At 41.5% G+C, this 21,454-nt stretch overlaps 1 protein-coding gene across 2 annotated transcripts; it reads right to left on the bottom strand.

Annotated features, from left to right (window-relative positions):
- Positions 1-1,494: 1,494 nt before the first annotated feature.
- fmo5.2 (flavin containing dimethylaniline monoxygenase 5 gene 2) lies at positions 1,495-20,124 on the bottom strand. Of its 2 annotated transcripts, none has more exons than XM_012961025.3 (9): positions 19,916-20,124; positions 19,497-19,646; positions 19,225-19,413; positions 10,883-11,045; positions 6,513-6,655; positions 5,498-5,697; positions 4,298-4,653; positions 2,728-2,800; positions 1,495-2,341 (listed from the first exon to the last, which is right to left on the bottom strand). In XM_012961025.3, the coding sequence occupies exons 2-9, from the start codon at positions 19,626-19,628 to the stop codon at positions 1,984-1,986; spliced, it is 1,614 nt and encodes a 537-aa protein (XP_012816479.1). In that variant the 5' UTR covers positions 19,629-19,646; positions 19,916-20,124; the 3' UTR covers positions 1,495-1,983.
- Between the last annotated feature and the right edge of the window lie 1,330 nt (positions 20,125-21,454).

Genomic DNA, 21,454 nt, shown 5'->3' with positions numbered 1-21,454 from the left:
TGAGCGCAATGCATCATATTCTGCTGCTAGAGCTGCATTTCCCATCTCTGCCATGAACTCCCACTCACTGACCTGCATTCCCATTCTCTGCCACAATGTACTCACACTGTACAAGGAAACACTCACTTTGGAGTGCCAATATGTTAGTTACCCACCTACCATGAATTTATCCAGGGCTCCCACTCTGACTAATACTCACATGAACCTACAAAGTTGTTCAGCTGCTTATATTCCACCCCCAAAACAAAAGGGTATAAACTGCTGCACTGGGCCAACTTGGAGGTGCACCCAAGGCATACACCCCTAGGGCTTTTATGTTCCGAGTGCATCATGGGATGTTCTGACATCCAAACCACACTAGTTATGCCCATATTCATGCCCCCTTGGTCTCTGCCTGTTTCAATGACATGGGCAAATCTACTTTGGGTGCAGGTGAGGGGGCTGTTACAGTGAGTGACCAAGGGGATGGCACATCAGAGTGACTAGCAAAGAACCAGTGTGAGTAGCCATGTCAGGCTTTGGGCCCCAAGGACACACTGTGGGCTCTGATGTCCTTTGTACCCACTGTTTGGGCTCTGCACCTTCAGTCTCCCCCTGATCTTTCCCAGGCTGCTCTGTAACTTTGTACCCACTGTTTGGGTTTCCCAGGTGGGCTTTGCACCTTCAGTCTCCCCCTGATCTTTCCCAGGCTGCTCTGTAAATTTGTACACACCCAGAAAGTTGTTTAAAAAGAAATGTGAAAATGTGTAATATGATAATTGCATCGCAAACAACAGCACATGGAAATGAGATTTTTTTTAACAATATGCAAACATTTATTCCAATAATACATCCCCTTTCCCTGCCAAACAGCTGAGTACCTTATGCCCAGCACATGCAGACAATACAAGCCCAAATGATGTGTGTGCTTCATGCTCTAAGCCCCCTATCCCTGGGAGAATAATGAAGATGTGATAGAAACAGGCAGATTCTTCCCCAGCAACATCACCAGCTTCAAAGCTCTGAATTAGCGCCATTAACATGTGTTCTTTTTTATCTCCCTCTGTTTACTTCTCCCCTAACATGCTGATTTCATTAAGTTATTTCCAAAACCGCCACCGGCTCCACAGTTTCACTGTAAAGTTTCTTGTTTCCCTTTGTTTATTATTCACCATTAGGCATTAAATTGGAAACACATGGTAGAATGAGCATTTCATAGAACAACAGTGACACCCCCTGGCCAGTTGGAGTATTACACCAGGAATCTGTATCATTAAACATTTCCCATTGCTGGTTTTACAAAGAGTTGTTCCACATAGTCAGGGAGTAAGGGAATGTTATAACAGATCAGTTAACATTCTTTAAAGAGAATAAAGGGACTGTCATGGTAGGAACATTGTTACAAGCAATTCGTCACCTTAGCTGGGCCCTTGCAAGGACTGAAGGTAGGGCCCCCCATGCTAAACCATAACTTTCAACCCATTCACTATCGCAAACAGACTTGGGCACCAGTGGTTCTTTACCAGGAACAGTAGATTTATTAGAGAGAATGTTACGTCCTTTATACATCAATTGTTTATCCAGTTGCTTTAGATTCACCTATACTAGATATACCATGACCTGGATAAATGAAATAGTTAAATTTCAAATGTGTTTTGCTTTGTTTTGAGTGTATAATTCAGTCCTCACAAAGTGGCAACTCCCTAGTTATTTTATTTGTCTTATTCTTGAGCTGTCCTTTAAGCTGTATGTGCCTACTGTAGGTACAAAAATGCCACTTTGGGATTTGCAGATTCCCCTTAATTAATTATTCATTGCCCAGGCTGCCTTTATATTTGATAATAATCTCAAGCAAAATCGTATCATAGAAGTGCTTGCCTGCGGGTCAGATAGTACATTCATTCTATAAAGCTTTGTGTTGCTGCTGTGATCCAGTATAATCAAACAAGCAAATAATGGATATACTGTAGCTAGTACAATACTTAGTATATACTAGTACAATACTTAAGCATAGACAAAATAGACTGCAGCCAGAAGGGCAAAGACGGCCAGGATTTTCAGGAGAAATGGCACCGGATCATGAGGTTTTTTCATGTCGTCGTCAACAAGGACTCTGGACTTTGTGGGCTTAATAATGCGCTCTCGCTGGGTAAGGATTGCATTTCTTGCTCCTTTCCATTTGTTGGACCCTGTCAGTCTATACTGATAGGGAGTGCAAGGCCCAAAGAACAGCTCCCAGGCTAGAGTTGGGTCAGTAAGGAGGAAATGGAATAGGTTGGGCTTAACGCCAAACTGAGAAGCCAGTTCATCCATGTAATCCACATAGTCAACTTGGATTGTGTGTCGTGGGCTCGTCACATACCTTTAGGGAAGGAATAAAACACAAAATAAAAAAGGAAAATAACCTCTATTTATTCTGCTTTGTCTGAAAGAAGAAGCTAAACATCTGCCTGGGAAAGGTATAGCCCACTCGTTCTGATAAAGAATCCCTGATCTTGCCCTGAGTCTTGTAAAACCCAACTGCCAGTTGCCCTTCCTTTAATGACAATTGCCTGGACCCAAGGATAGAATCATTTGGAAAATGATTTCCTTTCTCTCTGTAATAATAAAACAGTACCTTGTACTTGATCCCAACTGTGAATCAGTAGAAAGAATATGGGAAGCAAATGTATTTTTGCTGCCTTCCAACAAAGCTGGATAAAGCTCCCCCTCCCCTATTATGACAGTCCTGAGTTACTCTTTACTTACCGGCATTCCATGTGTTTCTTCTTGCAGGCTATGTCGGCCAGCATGTCCTGCTGGGAAGGCAACGTACACAGCCCTAGAAGTACATCCAAGCAAAGCATTCAGCTTCATATTGGTTGTTGTGGGAGTAATGTTAAATACAAAGGAGCTAATGTTGGCAAGCTTGATATTAACACGTTATGGACAACTTGGCCAATACCATACAGCAAATGTCTTGCCCTACAAGCAGCCCGTAATGTATCCTACCTTGCTAGTATCGTGGCCATACACTAGTAGGGATGTAGCGAACATCGCCAAAAATGTTCGCGAACCCGTTCGCGGACTTTCACCAAAACTCGCGAATATTCGTGAACTTTGCGAACCCCATAGACTTCAATGGGAAGGCGAACTTTAAAACCTAGAAAAGCCATTTCTGGCCAGAAAACTGATTTTAAAGTTGTTTAAAGGGTGCCACGCCCTGGACAGTGGCATGCAGGAGGGGGATCAAGGGCAAAAATTTCTCTGAAAAATACTTTGTAAAAAAAACGCCAAAAAAAAAACGCAAACAAAACGCAAAAAAATAACGCCAAAAAAAAATGCAAGCTATTCCTATGTATACGCAAAGGCGAAAACCGAAGCGAAAAAACGCGGCGGAAAAAACCGAGGCGAAAAAGCGCGGCGCAAAAAAAAATGCGGCGAACCCAAAATGGCGAACATCGGCAAAAGTTCCCGCGAATTAGTTCGCCGGCGAACAGTTCGCTACATCTCTATACACTAGTCTTACTCTGCAGCAAATGCCTGATTCCTTTGTCTGCACTGCAAGGTAAATTAAATTGGAAAAAACTTAAAGGGGAACTCCACCCAAACACAACATAAGCTTTATGAAAAATAAACATAATTTCAAGCAACTTTACAATATACATCAATTAAAAAATATGCAGCCTTTTCATGATTTTTAATATAATAATATGTTCTGCTGATCTGGCTGACTACTACTTTTCCCATAAAGACTTTAATCAATGGGAAGCAATGGGCAGTGAGTATATTAATGATCATATAAGCTGAGCATACTTTTTTGCCTATAGTCTAAAATAAAAAGTATCTATTTCTTGAAATAAACATGCAAAATCTGAAATTGAAAATAAAGTCACATTCTACCCCCTATCGATATGAGCACAATCAAAACAAATCAGCCATCACCCAAGGAACCTCTGAATAAACAAACCCCTCCTTTCCCACAGCTGCAACTTGTTAGGCTGTGAGATAAGGAGCAGATCATTATACAGAGACTTCCACACTACTTCCTGTTACAGTCAGAGCTGCATTATTTCCTGTCAGCTGATCTCTGAGGGAGCACACAGCCCATCACTAAATGGTGGCTCAAGGGAAAAGATGTCACTTAAGATGCCACTTAATATGATATAAACTGTTGGTTAAGTATTCATTCTGGGGGTATAGTTTTAAGTACAAATTTGCCAATATAGAAATGTAGGGAAACAAAGAAATGAAAGGAAGTATGAGTTTATTGGCAAATGGTTTAGAGAGGTATAAAGCCATAGGGAACATCCAACCAGGCAAAACAGTAAATACTAACCTTTAAAAACTCGGACTGCCCAGCGGCATTGCTGCTCTGAGACAGGCATGATGGCCCCAAGGGGCTGGATAAGGCCTATACAGGCCACAGTTGGCTTCTCTAAATATGGAGGGAAAACAAATTTGTACAATGGTATCTTGTTATTTTCAGTTTTGAGGACTGAATCTTCAAAAAATGGAAAGGAGAAGCTGTAGCCAGTAGCAAAAAATACCACATCAATGTTTTTTTCTATTGTTCCATCTTCAAAAATGGCATTAGTTTCTGTGAACTCTTTCACGTTGGCCTTCATTATCACTTTGCCAGAGATGATGCGGTTTGGCAGGTCATCATTGATGGTTGGGTGTTGGCTGAGAATTCTGCCGTGGATGCACAAGATACTGAGGATTAAGCTTAATAAACCACTTAAGATTCTTGTAATGAAAAACATCCTAGGGGTCATTTACAAAATGCAGGGCTGGGGGCAAAGTGCCAGAAGAGGAGTGTAATCTGCCATGTGTTTCTTACTTTGCACCCTTCCGTGCACTTTTTGGAATAGCCTCAAGTCTCTGTGGTCCAAAATGGAAGTTAGGAACTGTAGTGCCTTGTGCCCGCGGGTACCAATCCCATGCTAGGTGCAAAACACAGCCAGACCCCACACACAGAGAGGGGTGCTCTAGCACGTGAGTCTGGAGTTGTAGTAAATGACCCTTGTATAGTAAATGGTCACTGTAATAGGAAATAGGATTGTTTGTGGAAATAAAGATGAAACCACAAATAGCATATAATCCTGTAAATATCTTTAGTAGCTACATCAGGGATAGCCACTCTGGGGCCATCCCAGTAACATAACTATAATTGGCAGGGCCTGGGTGCAGTAAGTGCAATCAAGCTCCCCATCCCCCAGAAACACAATTTGTGCACCGGACTTGCATGCATGTGATGCTCCATGGGCCCCAGGGGGGTGCGGGCCGGATGCAATTGCACCCCCGTTAGTTCTGCTGCTTGTGCCACCCAGTTGCTGCCAGAGTGCGGCCCCCAGGACTACACCCAAAACAGCTACACGATGTCCAGTTAACTATAGTATATACTCACTATGCCTAGGGTTCCCAATTTTTGTGGGGATAAAATTTCCAGTTTTACTATATTTTTAACCTTCATCCCTTGGCATCCCATTGCCAACAAGTCTCACTTTTACCGGTCAGGCCAGTGGTGGTTACTTACCTGTGCTTAGGTTTGAGTCCAAAGTTCTCATGATTAAAACGTGCATTCAGCCTTTTCTCAGCCCAGGAATTCAGCATGTCAGTGGTCATGTACTCCTTGATAATGTTTTTAAATCGGCTGAACAGTACGACATCCAGTGGGAAGCCTTCATCATGGACTCGGTTGATGATCCACGCTCCTCTCCTGGTGCTTAGGTATACCTGCAAATAACCAGTCAACTGTCTCTCAACTTCAAGTAATTTTAGAAGGGGACATAAAGGGGTTCCTTTATCTGCTGGGAACTGTCTGTCACTTGAACAAAACACTTGTGCCTGCTATGTTAGCCTGAAAATATCCTTGCAGCCATCTCTCTGAGCATACTGGCAGCCATGTACACCGCTCCAAATAGTACCTGGTAGATTGTGGGTGCCAGTCCTGTGCCTAAACAAAAGCAGACAGTACTACAAGTAGCTACATCAATACAATATGTATATCTTTGTTTTATATGTTTGGTAATGCTTATATTGGTACTATTGGGGTCACAACATAAGATGATGGTTGAGGATGATGAGCACTGAAGCAATGAGACACCGTTGTGTATATGGAATTTATACAATGACACAAACACTGCAATGCACACTCTCATCAACACTTTTTCACTTTGAAGCATCTCTCCCAGTGTCTCAGGCACAGCATTGGAAGCTGGAAATTACAGCCATTGGTTTCTGCCACAACATGTTTGCTAATGTCCACAGGGTTCATTGGGTCTTCTGGGATGCGCCAATGTGGTCCTTGCCCAATGAGATTTTTACACCTTTACCATCTCAGCTGACCATCTCTGACCAAATATCAGTTTGGCAAACCCCCCTAAGAGCCCCATACATGGGACAATAAGCTGCCAACTGGTTCTGGAGGAGTTGGCAGCTTCCATTCTTCAGCTGTCTCAGTGTCTCAAAAAAACCTTTTTTTAACCAATAGAAATTAAAGTTATATTCTATTATTAACAAGGGTGTTCCTGTTATTCAAGCAGTGGTACCTGTTTTGCAACAGAACTAAGCTCCACTGCCAAGTCCCCTCCAGAATTCCCTATGCCAATGACAATGATCCTCTTGTCCTGGAATAGATGAGGGTACTTGTATTCTCGACTGTGGAAGTACTGGCCTTTAAACTTCTTAATACCTGCCAGAGAGAGAGAGGTCACTATTTATCACACATTTTACAAAACAGTATAACGTCAGTTGCAGATTTAGGGGTTGTAACAATGGTTACTACTCCCCCTTTTCAAGTTTAGTAATAAGCAGGTTCAGCAGCTTCAGCTCCCAATCTGTTGGGAAAAAGGATCTCTAAATTTTTTTTTCTACATTTTATACTGGAAGTTGATGGTCTAGTAAATTGTGTTCTTGTAAGAGTAATGAGTAAGAGCACCCACATACCTATATAGTCTATGTGCTAAGTTAGCGCCTCTAGCCCCTGTGGTTCTACGGTTCAAGGAGGGACTCCTTGGCTGAAGAGGATTATGTGCAGATGTAAGGGCTCAAAGGCCACAGGTAAGGAAATGGACTGGTTACCAAAGCCTGAAATCTTGTCAATAAGTTTCCTCAGAGATCAGTGCCTGGTTTCTATCTGCCTGTCTGCTATACTCATTGCGCTAATAGTTTGATTGGGTTAGCTGGAGTTTGGCACCTGTGTTTGATTGGGTTAGCTGGAGTTAGGCACCGGTGTTTGATTGGGTTAGCTGGAGTTTGGCACCGGTGTTTGATTGGGTTAGCTGGAGTTTGGCACCGGTGTTTGACTGGGTTAGCTGGAGTTTGGCACCGGTGTTTGATTGGGTTAGCTGGAGTTTGGCACCAGTGTTCGGTTGGGTTAGCTAGAGTTTGGCACCAGTGTTTGATTGGGTTAGCTAGAGTTTGGCACCAGTGTTCGGTTGGGTTAGCTAGAGTTTGGCACCAGTGTTTGGTTGGGTTAGCTAGAGTTTGGCACCAGTGTTTGATTGGGTTAGCTAGAGTTTGGCACCAGTGTTCGGTTGGGTTAGCTAGAGTTTGGCACCAGTGTTCGGTTGGGTTAGCTAGAGTTTGGCACCAGTGTTTGACTGGGTGAGCTAGAGTTTGGCACCAGTGTTCGGTTGGGTTAGCTGGAGATTGGCACCAGTGTTTGATTGGGTTAGCTGGAGTTTGGCACCAGTGTTCGGTTGGGTTAGCCAGAGTTTGGCACCAGTGTTCGGTTGGGTTAGCTGGAGTTTGGCACCAGTGTTCGGTTGGGTTAGCTAGAGTTTGGCACCAGTGTTCGGTTGGGTTAGCTAGAGTTTGGCACCAGTGTTCGGTTGGGTTAGCTAGAGTTTGGCACCAGTGTTAGGTTGGGTTAGCTGGAGTTTGGCACCAGTGTTCGGTTGGGTTAGCCAGAGTTTGGCACCAGTGTTCGGTTGGGTTAGCTGGAGTTTGGCACCAGTGTTCGGTTGGGTTAGCTAGAGTTTGGCACCAGTGTTCGGTTGGGTTAGCTAGAGTTTGGCACCAGTGTTCGGTTGGGTTAGCTAGAGTTTGGCACCAGTGTTTGGTTGGGTTAGCTGGAGTTTGGCACCAGTGTTCGGTTGGGTTAGCTGGAGTTTGGCACCAGTGTATGGTTGGGTTAGCTGGAGTTTGCACCAGTGTTCGGTTGGGTAAGCTGGAGTTTGGCACCAGTGTATGGTTGGGTTAGCTGGAGTTTGCACCAGTGTTTGATCAGGTTAGCTGGATTTTGCACCAGTGTTTGATCAGGTTAGCTGGAGTTTGCACCAGTGTTTGATCAGGTTAGCTGGAGTTTGCACCAGTGTTTGATTGGGTTAGCTGGTGCTTGGCACCAGTATTATCTTGAGGGCAGCTGGATTTCTACCCAGTGTTTGCATGTTCTGTTACTGGTGCATTAATGTTCTCTTGCTGCCCTTTACACCAGTTCTTGCATGCTCTTGGCCTTTGCATTTGTGCTTACTTTTGCTATTCTGCTGGTGTTTGCATGCACTACTGCTAGGCTTACATGCATGGTAGCTGCTTTTGCAGGTTACAGGTCCTACCTCTTTGTGTGGAAGGAGCAATCCTACCCATGTGTCATTACACGGCAGGACTTGGCAGCACAGTGAGGTTGGGGAATGCCCTGCTGGGTGATACTGTGAGGGCAGATTCTGTTAATGCCTATAAGAGGTGCTTGGATGAGTTCTTGAACAAGCATAGTATCTGAGGCTATTGTGATACTAATATCTACAGTTAGTATAGATATTACTTTATATAGCTATATATGTATGTATATATTAGGCTGTATATGTATGTGTGTGTATATATATGCACTGGGGTTCATTTGGAGGGGATTGAATTTAACGGACTGTAGGGACCTATAGGGTTAACAATCCCAGTTGCTTTAAACCCTACACTTCCTTGTTTCAATGTTACTGGGCAGAGGCCCATGTAACAGATTTGCCTCAACAAATTACATTACGTTATTGGCTCATAGGTAGACCACTCCATTTCACACTCTACCATAGTGTTTGCAAAAGGGTGGCTCTTCCTCTTCGGCCTGCATCTGTTAAACCAGGTGGAAGTTCCACTGAGCCTGGGATCAACAAGGAACCAGTAAAGCCATCTTACCCCAGAGGGATCATTACCTTTGAAGAAGTCAGGAAGCAGGGACCCCATGAATGAAGGTTAGCTAGTGCAGGATATCTTTTGTTATAGCACTTTCTAGGGAAGTGAGTCAGCTTTATTTAGAAAGAGCAACTTTGTGGCTCCAACCAGGAGAGATAGCTGGGAGTATTCTCCTTTACAGGATCTGCTGCCTTAGTGAAGGGACCATAAGGAATTCAGGCATAGTCTTCTCCCTTATTCAAGTCGGCTGTAGGGATCTTGTAGAAACCCTAAGGACTTTGGTACTACCCAGACTACTGTCCACAGTGGTGCTCTGCATTGAACCTGCCAATCCATTGCTCTACATTTGCATTATAATTGTTACTGCATAACCCGGTGGATCATTGGTCTTGGATAATAAAACCAGTTTGTTTGAGTTTGCTGCAGGAACCTCCCCCTTGATCTTTCCACACAGCAAAAGTCCATCATGTGTGTTAGAGTCCAGTGTACCCCATGCTCTATAGCCTATCTAGCTGGTCTTTTTTACAGCCAAAAAAAGGGGTTACAGGACTTAGGTCTTTTTTCAACCCAAATTAACTATGTAAGGTGAACCTAAGCCGTGTCAACAGATGTTATATATAATGTAGTTTTATGATAACTTATTAATAACCAAATACCAATATGTATGTCTACATCATACCAAAAGATAAGTTAGCAGTGAACTAACCCTTTAATGCAGTGCTGTCCAACTGGCGGCCCGCGACCCCCCTCTGTGTGGCCCCCCACCTGTCTGGCTGCTTTGATGGCTTACCTTTGAGTAAGCATTAAATGGTATCAGTACTGTGATTAACTGGCCCCCTGCATGGTTCTCACCTCAGATTCAGGCTGTAATCCCTCTGTATTGTTTAAAAATGTAATCCCCTGTGTTTTTCACACCTTTTAATACCTGCATTGTTCAACCCCTGCAGTGTTCACACCTCAGGCTCAGACTGTAATCACTCCCATTGTTCACTTCTTCACACCTCAGACATAGGTACTGTAGGCAGAGTATGGCACATACAGCCAGCATAGGGCAGGTAGAGTATGGCACACACAGGCAGCATAGGTCAGGGAGGGTATGGCACACACAGGAAGGGTAGGGCAGGCAGAGTATGGCACACAGAGGCAGCATAGGGAAGGCAGAGTATGGCACACACAGGCAGGGTAGGGCAGGCAGAGTATTGCACACACAGGCAGGGTAGGGCAGGCAGAGTATGGCACACAGAGGCAGCATAGGGAAGGCAGAGTATGGCACACACAGGCAGGGTAGGACAGGCAGAGTGCTGCCTGTGTGTGCCATACTCTGCTTGCCCTATGCTGCTTGTGGGAGGTGAACCTGGCAGGGGTTTGTTGTGGGAGTTTGTTAGCAGTTGGAAATAGCCATTAAATGGTCCCTAAGGTGTGTAATTATGTACTGGGGGTTGCTCTGCTATCCACAGGGGAGGAGGAGGCATATGGAATTTAAGGGTATATCTTAATATGACATAATTCTTTCACATATGAATGATGGTTGATATCCCCACAGTAAGGACCAAGCATTTGGGATTTTGCTGTGCTACCACCATTGTGATAAAATAGGTGTGGTTTGAAGTGGGTGTGGTTTCAAAAAGGGGAGCGGTCAAAACTGGCTTCCATTAGCGGCACTCCACCATGTATGCTAGAGAAATTCCGGCCCTCGGCACCGTAGAAGTTGGACAGCACTGCTTTAATGCACTCTGAATTTTGCTTAGTAAGATCCAACATACAATAATAAAGAGAACAGAGAGGTCACTGTTATTACCTGGGAAGGATTCCAGCGGCAGATGAGGGAAGGTATGGTGCCCACTGCACAGCAGCACTCCATCATAGATGCCCATGTCCTGCTTTCCATCACACTCTGTCACTATTTCCCATTGGCCACTCTTAGCAAAGTCCGGGCATTTCTTAATGCTACACACGGTAGTCTGGAAAGGAGGCAAATGCCATTAAGACTTCATTTTAATGTTTAACCACTTATTTCCAGAGGTGCCTATATGAGATAAGGTACGAGTGTTGATTTGTCAGCAAATTGAAAGCAAATTCTTTGAAGGGAAACATCAGCCCTAACTTTCTTCCTTTAAATAGACTCAAAAAGACTCAAATAGGCAAGCCAAATGTCTATTGCACTCATTTTGCAGAATATTTACTTAATTGTTCCAGAGTCGGGGCATTTGCAACTTCCATACACAAATCCCTTATAGCTTTTTCCTTTTTCCTGTCCCATCCAGATGTACAACCTTTAAGTAAAACTTTACCATGTGTGAAAGTAAAAGCCAAAGCAGGTATTACTGCAAAGTGCGTTTATTCACACAATAAGTTTCGGGTACAAAACCCTTTATCAATTGTAAGTACATCAAGTGCAACCAACAATTAAATATTCAAATAAACTTATTTTTAATTAATGAAGGGCGACCGTGTTTTTGACACCAAAGCCGGGGGCCAATAAATATGACCACACAAGTTAATGCCGATACAATAAATTCATGAGTAAAGTCCCAAAATGTCCATTTTAAACAGTCCATATTGCTTGTGCTGAAATAATAAGAATAACCTTGATAACTGGTACTGCCCATAAGGCCTTCTATGGGAAAGTACAACAAACATGTCTCAGTAACAGACGGCCATAAAGCTATCAAACATATTATCTAATATTACCCCTGGGTACCCTGTAATAGTAGTGATACCTCCGCTCTATTCTTGGCTATAGGCAGTCACCAAAATCTGCATAGAAAATACAAGCATTTAGTCAATGATGTTACAAAAAACATTTAAGGCTCCATGCATCATTCAAACCTTCTGGTACCTACTGTATGTGTTTAATTTTTTATCCAAAAGGCTTCTCTGTCTGGAGTAACAGTCTATTTATATCTCCACCCCACGGTGGTAGTGCCACTTTCTCAAACACCATCCATTTGAGTTGAATAGAGTCCCTTTTCAAAAAAAGGCCTTGACAGTGCAGTGTCCATAGAGGTTTTACGTTTAAAATTCCTGATGTTGCCCTTATGTTCCTTAATCCTTTATTGCACCAGCATTTAATTAGATAAATTACATTCAAAGTTTCACAAGTAGCAAAAACTCTCAAATTAATGGCAATAAATATACCCCTAAGTATCCTGCCTCTAGTGTAACTGAACAAGGGAAGGTCACTAAACAACTTGCCCAGTGTCTTATCTTGTAGTACTATGGGCCAATACTGTTTAATGATATGTTCCACCTTCCTACTCTGGGTGCCGCATTTTGATACAAATGGTATTCTGTTAGTTCTGGCTCCTTTTTCTTTTACAGTTACCAAGAGGCTTTGTCTTTTCGCTTGTCCTACTTGTTTAGCAAACTGCATAATAAATTTGTAATCATACCCCTTATCATTAAACTTGGTTATCAAGTTAATAGCTGCTTTTTGATATGTTTGCTCTGTAGAGCAAATCCTTTTTGCCCTTAGGAACTGGTTCTTTGGAATTGCTCTCAAGATATGGGGACAATGAAAGCTATCTGGTGACAGGATGTTATTGCAGTCAGTAGGCTTATAGTATAGTTCTGTACTGATACCATCTTTTAAAATTGTTAGTTTAACACCCAGAAAACTTTGAGGTTTCTACTGTGAACCGAATTGTGGGGTGGCTCTTATTTGCTTTATCTATCATCTGATGAAAATCTGTTAGAGACCTGCCCCAAATAACCAAAACATTATCCACAAATTGCAAAAACTTAACGATATTATGACCATATTTACTCCCCAAGATAAAGTTTTACTTACAAGTTGTACGTCTGGACGGGACAGAAAAAAGGAAAAAGCCTTGCTACAAGGGTATGGAATTTGTTTGCAATTGAGTGATACTAACTAGTACTGAATAAAAATTCCAACTCCAATTTATGTACAAATATGTTGGCTAATGAAGGGGCAACTGCTGCACCCATTGACATACCTTGGCATTGCCAAAAGAACTCATTGCCAAACCTGAAGTAGTTCAAACCTAGTTACATATTCAAAAATCCATACAAAAAGAAAAAGGGATTGATCAATGCACATTCCCTGGTCCCCTGTTTCATAAGTAAATTGCCTGTTAGTTTCATGCTAGTGCATACAGTATATTGACAAAAAACAGGGGTTTTTAGTTACAAAATTATGATCATAAGATTGGTAAGCCACCATACCACGTCAAGGTAAACCCCGTATGGTGGTCCTATCTATTTACCTCTGGTCATATTTTTCAAAGGCTGGCACTCCCATGCACTATTGCCATTCTTGACCTGGGGGCTGGTTTGAATCTGGTCTTATGCCTTTAAAAAGAATGGGTGTTGGTCAATGGGCAGTCTTCTCCTTTACAAGCCGCAAGCGGGGGAGGATTGGGCCTGGGGAACCAGGCAATCTCTCTCTATATAAGCAAAAGGCATGGGAGTGACTAAGCCCTCTGATTCAAACCAGCCCCCAGGTCAAGAATGGCAATAGTGCACGGGAGTGCCAGTCTTTGAAAAATATGACCAGAGGTAAATAGATAGGACCACCATACGGGGTTTACCTTGACGTGGTATGGTGGCTTACCAATCTTATGATCATAATTTTGTAAATAAAAACCCCTGTTTTTTGTCAATATACTGTATGCACTAGCATGAAACTAACAGACAATTTACTTATGAAACAGGGGACCAGGGAATGTGCATTGATCAATCCCTTTTTCTTTTTGTACGTTTGTAGTTAATTTGGCCAGATCAGTTGCACTTCCATTGTATTTGTATACTTTATTTAGCCTTGGAGTGCTCCCACAACCCCTTTTTGTGTATTTAAAAATCCTCAATGAAATACATTTTCTGTTGGGATAATGTTGTGTCTAGTAGGGCCTCTTCTACATATCTCATACCTTCATTCTGGGGTATGGAGGGGTATAGTCTTTGTATATCAATACTTGTTAGCAAGACCTGTCCTTTAGGCAATACAACATGCAATTGGTTGCAAAACTGCATCCACAAACTTGGAAAGAGGTTCTGATCATAGAATGGAGCCTTAAATGTTTTTTGTAACAGCATTGACTAAATGCTTGTATTTTCTATGCAGATTTTGGTGACTGCCAATAGCCAAGAATAGAGCGGAGGTACCACCACTATTACCAGGTACCCAGGGGTAAGTTTAGATAAGTCTAAAGGCCGTCAAATATGTTTGATTGTTTAATTGCGGAGACAATAGGCCACCCAGGGGGATTATGAACTGATTTATGGATCTTTGGGAGCATAAATAGAACTGTTGTACGTGGATGTTCTATGGTTAAATAGTCCTTTTCTGAAAGGGATATAATCCCATTGACATATGCTTCAGTAAGCTAAAGATCCACCTTAAGTTTAAAATAAAACACTGGGTCAAATGTAATTCCTTTATAGTGCTCATTGACATTCAGTTGTCTATACACCTCTTTAAGGTATATCAATTTATCCATGACCACTGTGGCACCACTCTTATCTGCCCTTGCGGTAAAGCATATGTTGGTCCGACAAACCTAAACGTGAAAGAAAGGATTATGGAACATAAGGGCAACATCAGGAATTTTAAACCTAAAATCACTATGTAAACTGTAGTGTCAAACCCTTTTTTTGAAAAGGGACATAACGCTATGCAAGTCAAATGGATGGTGTTTGATAGAGATATAGATAGACTATTACTCCAGAGTGAAGCCTTTTGGATAAAAAATTGAAACACACAAGTACCAGAAGAGTTGAACGATACACGGTGCCTTAAATGTTTTTTGTAACAGCACTGACTTATTACTAAATGCTTGTATTTTCTATGCAGATTTTGGTGACTGCCAATAGCCAAGAATAGAGCGGAGGTACCACCACTATTACAAGGTACCCAGGGGTAAGATTAGATAAGTCTAAAGGCAGTCAAATATGTTTGATTGTATGATTGCTTTATGGCCGTCTGTTATTGAGACATGTTTGTTGTACTTACCCATGGTAGGTCTTATGGGCAGTACCAGTTATCAAGGTTATTTTTATCATTTCAGCACAAGCAATATGGATTGTTTAAAATGGACATTTTGGTACATTTCTCATGAATTTGTTGTATGAACATTAACTTGTGTGGTCATATTTATTGGCCCACGCCTTTGGTGTCAAGAACACGTTCGCCCTTCATTAATATACTTATGATGGGGGATGTGCAGGAAGGTGTTTGGTGATGTAACTTCCTGTTTATTTGACTATTTAATTGTTGGTTGCACTTGATGTAATCACACTTGATAAAGGATTGTGTACCTGAAACTTGGAACATGTTTATTAGCACTGAGGATAAATATTGCCAGTGATATTTATCATAGCAACTAATTAGCAATTAGTCTAGATACATTTTTCCACATTTAAAGTCCCTAAGTCAGCTGTGCTCTGGGCCTCATACAAGATGTTTAATCCAGCAAAGAGTGCAAAAGTAGTGAAGTAGTGTTAGGATAATTTGTGGCTACGTGGTGTGTAAGTTTGTGAATAAATGTTAGGTGCATGATAAGAACCAAACACAAAATTACTCTACATGATGGAATGTTTGAATACAGGCTCAGAGCAAGAGTTAAGCAGTAGATAAAGTATAAGTGGCTGATAGACAAGTTCTTGTAACTGGCCAGAGATGCTGGCAGGCAGCTGGCAAACAGCAACTCCATTAAACAGACCCAAGGTTACTCAGAACTAAGAGATCCAAATATACAGAATGAGGTCTGGGGCAGGAGATACTTTTTATGCAAGTCTTTCCAGAGGCTATTTTCCCTACTGTGGCACCATCGTTCCCTACTATATCTGCTTTGTTACAGTCCATTCCCAGAGGCTGTTATGCTACTTAAGGCACAGTCTTTCCATATTAGCTTAAGTATAGAGGAAGCAGGCTCAGTATGTGTCTGTATGTGAGTGTATAGATAGGTCAGTATGGGTCTGTATGTGAGTGGATAGATAGGTCAGTGTGGGTCTGTATGTGAGTGGATAGATAGGTCAGTGTGGGTCTGTATGTGAGGGGATAGATAGGTCAGTATGGGTCTGTATGTGAGTGGATAGATAGGTCAGTATGGGTCTGTATGTGAGTGGATAGATAGGTCAGTATGGGTCTGTATGTGAGTGTATAGATAGGTCAGTATGGGTCTGTATGTGAGTGTATAGATAGGTCAGTATGGGTCTGTATGTGAGTGGATAGATAGGTCAGTGTGGGTCTGTATGTGAGTGGATAGATAGGTCAGTAAAGGTCTGTATGTGAGTGGATAGATAGGTCAGTATGGGTCTGTATGTGAGTGTATAGATAGGTCAGTATGGGTCTGTATGTGAGTGGATAGATAGGTCAGTATGGGTCTGTATGTGAGTGTATAGATAGGTCAGTATGGGTCTGTATGTGAGTGGATAGATAGGTCAGTATGGGTCTGTATGTGAGTATATAGATAGGTCAGTATGGGTCTGTATGTGAGTGGATAGATAGGTCAGTATGGGTCTGTATGTGAGTGGATAGATAGGTCAGTATGGGTCTGTATGTGAGTGGATAGATAGGTCAGTATGGGTCTGTATGTGAGTGGATAGATAGGTCAGTATGGGTCTGTATGTGAGGGGATAGATAGGTCAGTATGGGTCTGTATGTGAGTGTATAGATAGTTCAGTATGGGTCTATGTGTGTGCATTGGGATTTGCCTGGTACCTGTTGAAGTTGAAGGACTTTGGTCTTTTTTCAATCCAACTTAACTATGCACTATGTAGCTATGAGACATTCACCAAATCCAGGATTCAGTTTGGGTTAAGTATTTGGTTTAACCAAATTAACCAAAATATGAATATTAGGGAGTTATCCACATTTTTTGTGGAAGATCCGGCATTATGCCAAATTAAAAAATGATGGTTCGGTGCACCCCTAAATACACCAAACATTAGCACATTAATGCCATAGCAAATGGTGTCAAATCACATGTATTTTTAAAGCTGAAATGATTTCATGCATATGTGAAGTCTAATGTAAAAAGGAGTGTTAGGTAGGAAAAACATATAAATATAGATCTTAGCATTGACATTTACACCACTTTTATTTACAGCAGAATTACTTTGCCACCCTTTTTACTATAAATCATTTAAACACCTAAAAGAGTGGTGCAACAACATGGCAGGTTGAAAAGCCTAAAGCTATTACCCACAATCCCATGCAGCTTGCCATCGCACTAGGTTACAAGATGCCACTGGCACTCCCAATGTACCTAACACATTATAGAAAGGGAGTTCCTCATAAAATATATTAATGATAGAAATTCATTGGTGATTTGTATATTGCATTGAATTGTCAAAAATATGAAAAGAAAAAGGAAAAAATGTACCTGGAACTGAATTCCTGGTATCTGTTTATCATATAATATTTGTAAGAGCATTACGTAATATTGCAAAAGAAAAGAGAAATGTTGGGAAATTGGCATTCAGTAAACAAGTTAAGGCAAATGTAGGTGAGGAAGAACTGGAATGTTACCAATATTCTTATCAAATGACTGAATGCTGAAACCATTAATACAATCATGTGACTTACAAGACATACAGTATATGCATCAAAATTAATTGGTCAGTGCATTATTAGTCCAAGGAAATGAATAAATGGATTTAATTGATCAGCGTGGTACTTCATTTTAGTTGGCGTAATCATTATTATCTGAACTATTACAATGGAATTTCGAGTTGCCATTTATTGAATTGGAATCTCCTCCATTTTCCACTGGACACATATTGCGCTAAACTGGGATCTACTGAGGGCCCCCTCATGAAACGATGTCATGATTTAATGGGTTAGGGTGAATTTTAATTATATGAGGTTTAGAATTGGTTAAAATTTGTAATTTTGTGATTGCTGCATATGATTGTTTTAATGTATTCAGCACCCTTGGCTTGCTGGAAGAAGCCTTAATGAGCGGCGGAGCATTATCTCAGTGCAGCAGCTTCTGCTACTCTTTTCTCATTGAGTTTTGAGATACAGATAGTGCTGTGCAGGGCAATTTATAGTTAATCATCACCCAACCCACTCCTGCCCACTCCCACCCAGGCAATCTCCCTCTGTTTATAGTCCTGCACATGCCCCGCCCCATCTATGACATCACAAAAGGGGCAGAACAGGAACATGCTTATAAACAGAGGCTTCCGTAGGTGGAAATGGAACATAGTAAGGTCGTGGTTGGGGAGGGCAGAAAGTAGAGCTTGGCCCAAACCCATCTGCAAATTATGTGTGTGTCGGCCCATACCCACGCGACTGTGGATAAACCCAGGGATCCTGCAGGTTGCACCCCAACCCACACATCACTAGAAACAAAGTACTTGACTATTTTTTTATTTGCATGCCAAAAGGCTATTGCTCTTAATTACCATGTATCTCAAACACCACCTACTAATATCTAGTATAAATAAATTTAAAGCAACTGGACTTGTTTGGTAATCATTGAAGACGTTTCACTACTCATCCGAGCAGCTTCTTCAGTTCAACTGAACTGAAGAAGCTGCTCGGATGAGTAGTGAAACGTCTTCAATGATTACCAAACAAGTCCAGTTGCTTTAAATTTATTTATACTAGATATACCATGACCTGGATGAATGAAAATCTTCATAGACATACCACCTACTAATGTTTGGTATTGATTACTGTTGGTTAAAGTTGCCCAAGAGAATTCAGCCTCTCTGAACAAATATAATACTGAAACAAAACAAGTGTTATACATTAGACTGGTAAGAGACAAACATTGAGAAACCCCACAGATTCTTCTATATAACTAGGCTTCACCCTGGTGAAGTTTGAGAGGCTGGAATCAAACCTTGGAACCCAGAGCAGCAATGCTAACCCCTGCACCACAATGCTATTCCACAACTTAAAGTAAGTTCCTATTTGACCAGTTTGTGACCACGTGTTTAACATAAAATGCTGCAATTGATTTTATTTTTCTAAGCAGATTGTGGCATTGATATTTGTACCAAACAACTGGGCACACTTGGCCAGTGTTACTTGTGGCATTGAAGCGTTACTTCATTTTGTATTGCATCACAATTGCATTACAGTTCGCACATTGTAAAATGTTACATTTCGTACCATGTGTGGGAAGACAGCATACATTTATAAATAGCTGGGTAGTAAAGTACCTTAAAGCGGATGTATTTGAGCAAATTAAAGTTCTCGGCATACATGCGGAAATAGTCCATGATTTTGGAGTTGTGCATGTAGTTGGGGAAGTCATCTGGGATGGGATAGTCACTGAAGCACATCATCTCCTTGGAGGTGTTTATGATCACTGATTTATAAATGCTAGCACGTCCATCTTCAAGGTCTTCCTATGGGGAAAAAGTACATATTGTCTGTAAGACTTACCTACATTATGAAAGGCTAGACCGTATGAATATGAAATAATGCTTACCTTGAACCTCCATAGACCTCCAATGTCATGATATCTCTCAAAGCATGTGGGTTCCAGGTCCTCATCCAAGCAGCATTTGATGGCCGCTAGACCACTGGAGCCTGCCCCAACCACACAGATCTTTTTTACCATGACCCCTGTATTAATTTCCTAAAAGTTAACAAACACATCAAATAGAATTCAGGACACCATCTCTCATCAGTCCAGTGCCAAAATGAATATATATCATAGAAATCTAGACACAAATACATAGTGCAGATGATTTATTCTAGAAACCAAATCAGTGCCACATCTCAGGCTGCTCACAAGACAAGGATACACAGTGTATTGGAAGTAAAGCATTAATAACTTTTCTGTATCATGTAGATATCAATAACTGTGGGATATATTCCATGTTAAGGGGATTTGCCTGTTTTTACCTGCACTTGGTTTCCTCCAGCAAACACCTAGGCTTCTTTTGGGAGATGCTTCTTGTTGCTGCGTGCTTGCTTCAATTCTCATGATATGCAGCTATTGCTATGAAATGGGTTCGAAGGGGTTGAACAGAATCCTATAAACACACCCAGTTCTAAAAAAAAACTTGATTTTGAGTAAATGCCACCATCTACCAGTTTGTGAGGTTTAACATTAGTAATAGTTAAGCTATTATGTTATACACAGGAACATGATGTTTTTAACCACTATCAGGGTTTAGAATTATATTTATTGGGAAATGTTGCCAGTCAGGAATGCAGATGCTGAGTCTGCCAAGTTTGATAATGCTAAATTTAATAAATGGTCTCCTGTCCTTTATTTAGTTCTGTGAGAAAATAAATTATTATCATGTTCCCTCGCAGGCAGCTCTTATCCAGAAAAAAATATGTTTCTCCTTTTTAGCGAATTGTTCCATGAGACAAATTGTATGCCCCGCCCCCTCCGCTTATGTGATACTTCAAGATCACCCTCTCCCTTGTTTGCTTTAAAGGGATTCTATCATGATTTTTACAGTATACTTTTTATTTCTGAATTACACTCTGCTGAGCTTTCAGAATGAGCCAGTGCTACGCAGAACTAGAACTGATTTCCGGTAACCTATTGTTTCTACTACTCCCATGTAACTGGAGGAGTCCCAAGCTGGACTTGGATGATTTCTTACTATTGAGTGCTATTCTGATACTTACTGGGAGCTGCTATCTTGCTCCCTTCCCATTATTCTGCTGATCGGCTGCCGGGGACAAGGTGATATCACACTAACTTTATCAGAGCACAAGTCACATGACTGTGGCACCCTGGGAAATGAAGAATATGGCTAGCCCCATGTGACATTTCAAAATGAAATATAAAAAAATCTGTTTGCACTTTAAAAAAATGGATTTCAATGCAGGAATCTGCTGGAGAAGCTCTATTAACTGATGCGTTTGAAAAAACATGTTCTGCCATGAAGAGGAGTAAGTGGCATTTCCTTATCCTTAATATTTAAATGGCAAAATTAATTATGGGAACACAGTGACTGTTTAAAGGAGAACTAAAGTCTTTCTTAAGAAGTAGGGCAGAAATGTTGTTAATTATGTTTTGGGCTTCTGTACCAGCCCAAGGCAACCACGGCCCTTTAGCAGGGAAGATCTGTGCCCCCAAAGATGCCCCAGTAGCTCCCCATCTTCTTTTCTGCTGATTCCCTGCATGTACTCTGTGCTGCTGGCACTTACCTGAGCTTAGGGACCCACTCACAATATACTGTATATATAGAATATAAATGTTGCTATATAAGGCTGATTAGTAATTAATACAGATAATTACTACGGATTGCTAATGTGGTGCCGTTATTTAAAAAGGGATCCCGTTCTCAGCCTGAAAACTATAGGCCTGTTAGTCTGACATCAGTAGTAGGAAAACTTTTGGAAGGGGTAATAAGGGATAGGGTACTTGAATACATTGCAGTTCACAATACTATTAGTTTGTGCCAGCATGGTTTTATGCGT

The sequence above is a fragment of the Xenopus tropicalis genome, chromosome 4, assembly GCF_000004195.4.
Source record: "Xenopus tropicalis strain Nigerian chromosome 4, UCB_Xtro_10.0, whole genome shotgun sequence".
Taxonomy (NCBI): Eukaryota; Metazoa; Chordata; class Amphibia; order Anura; family Pipidae; genus Xenopus; species Xenopus tropicalis.
Note: the sequence above shows the minus strand (reverse complement) of the source record. Positions and strands in the feature narration are given on the sequence as shown.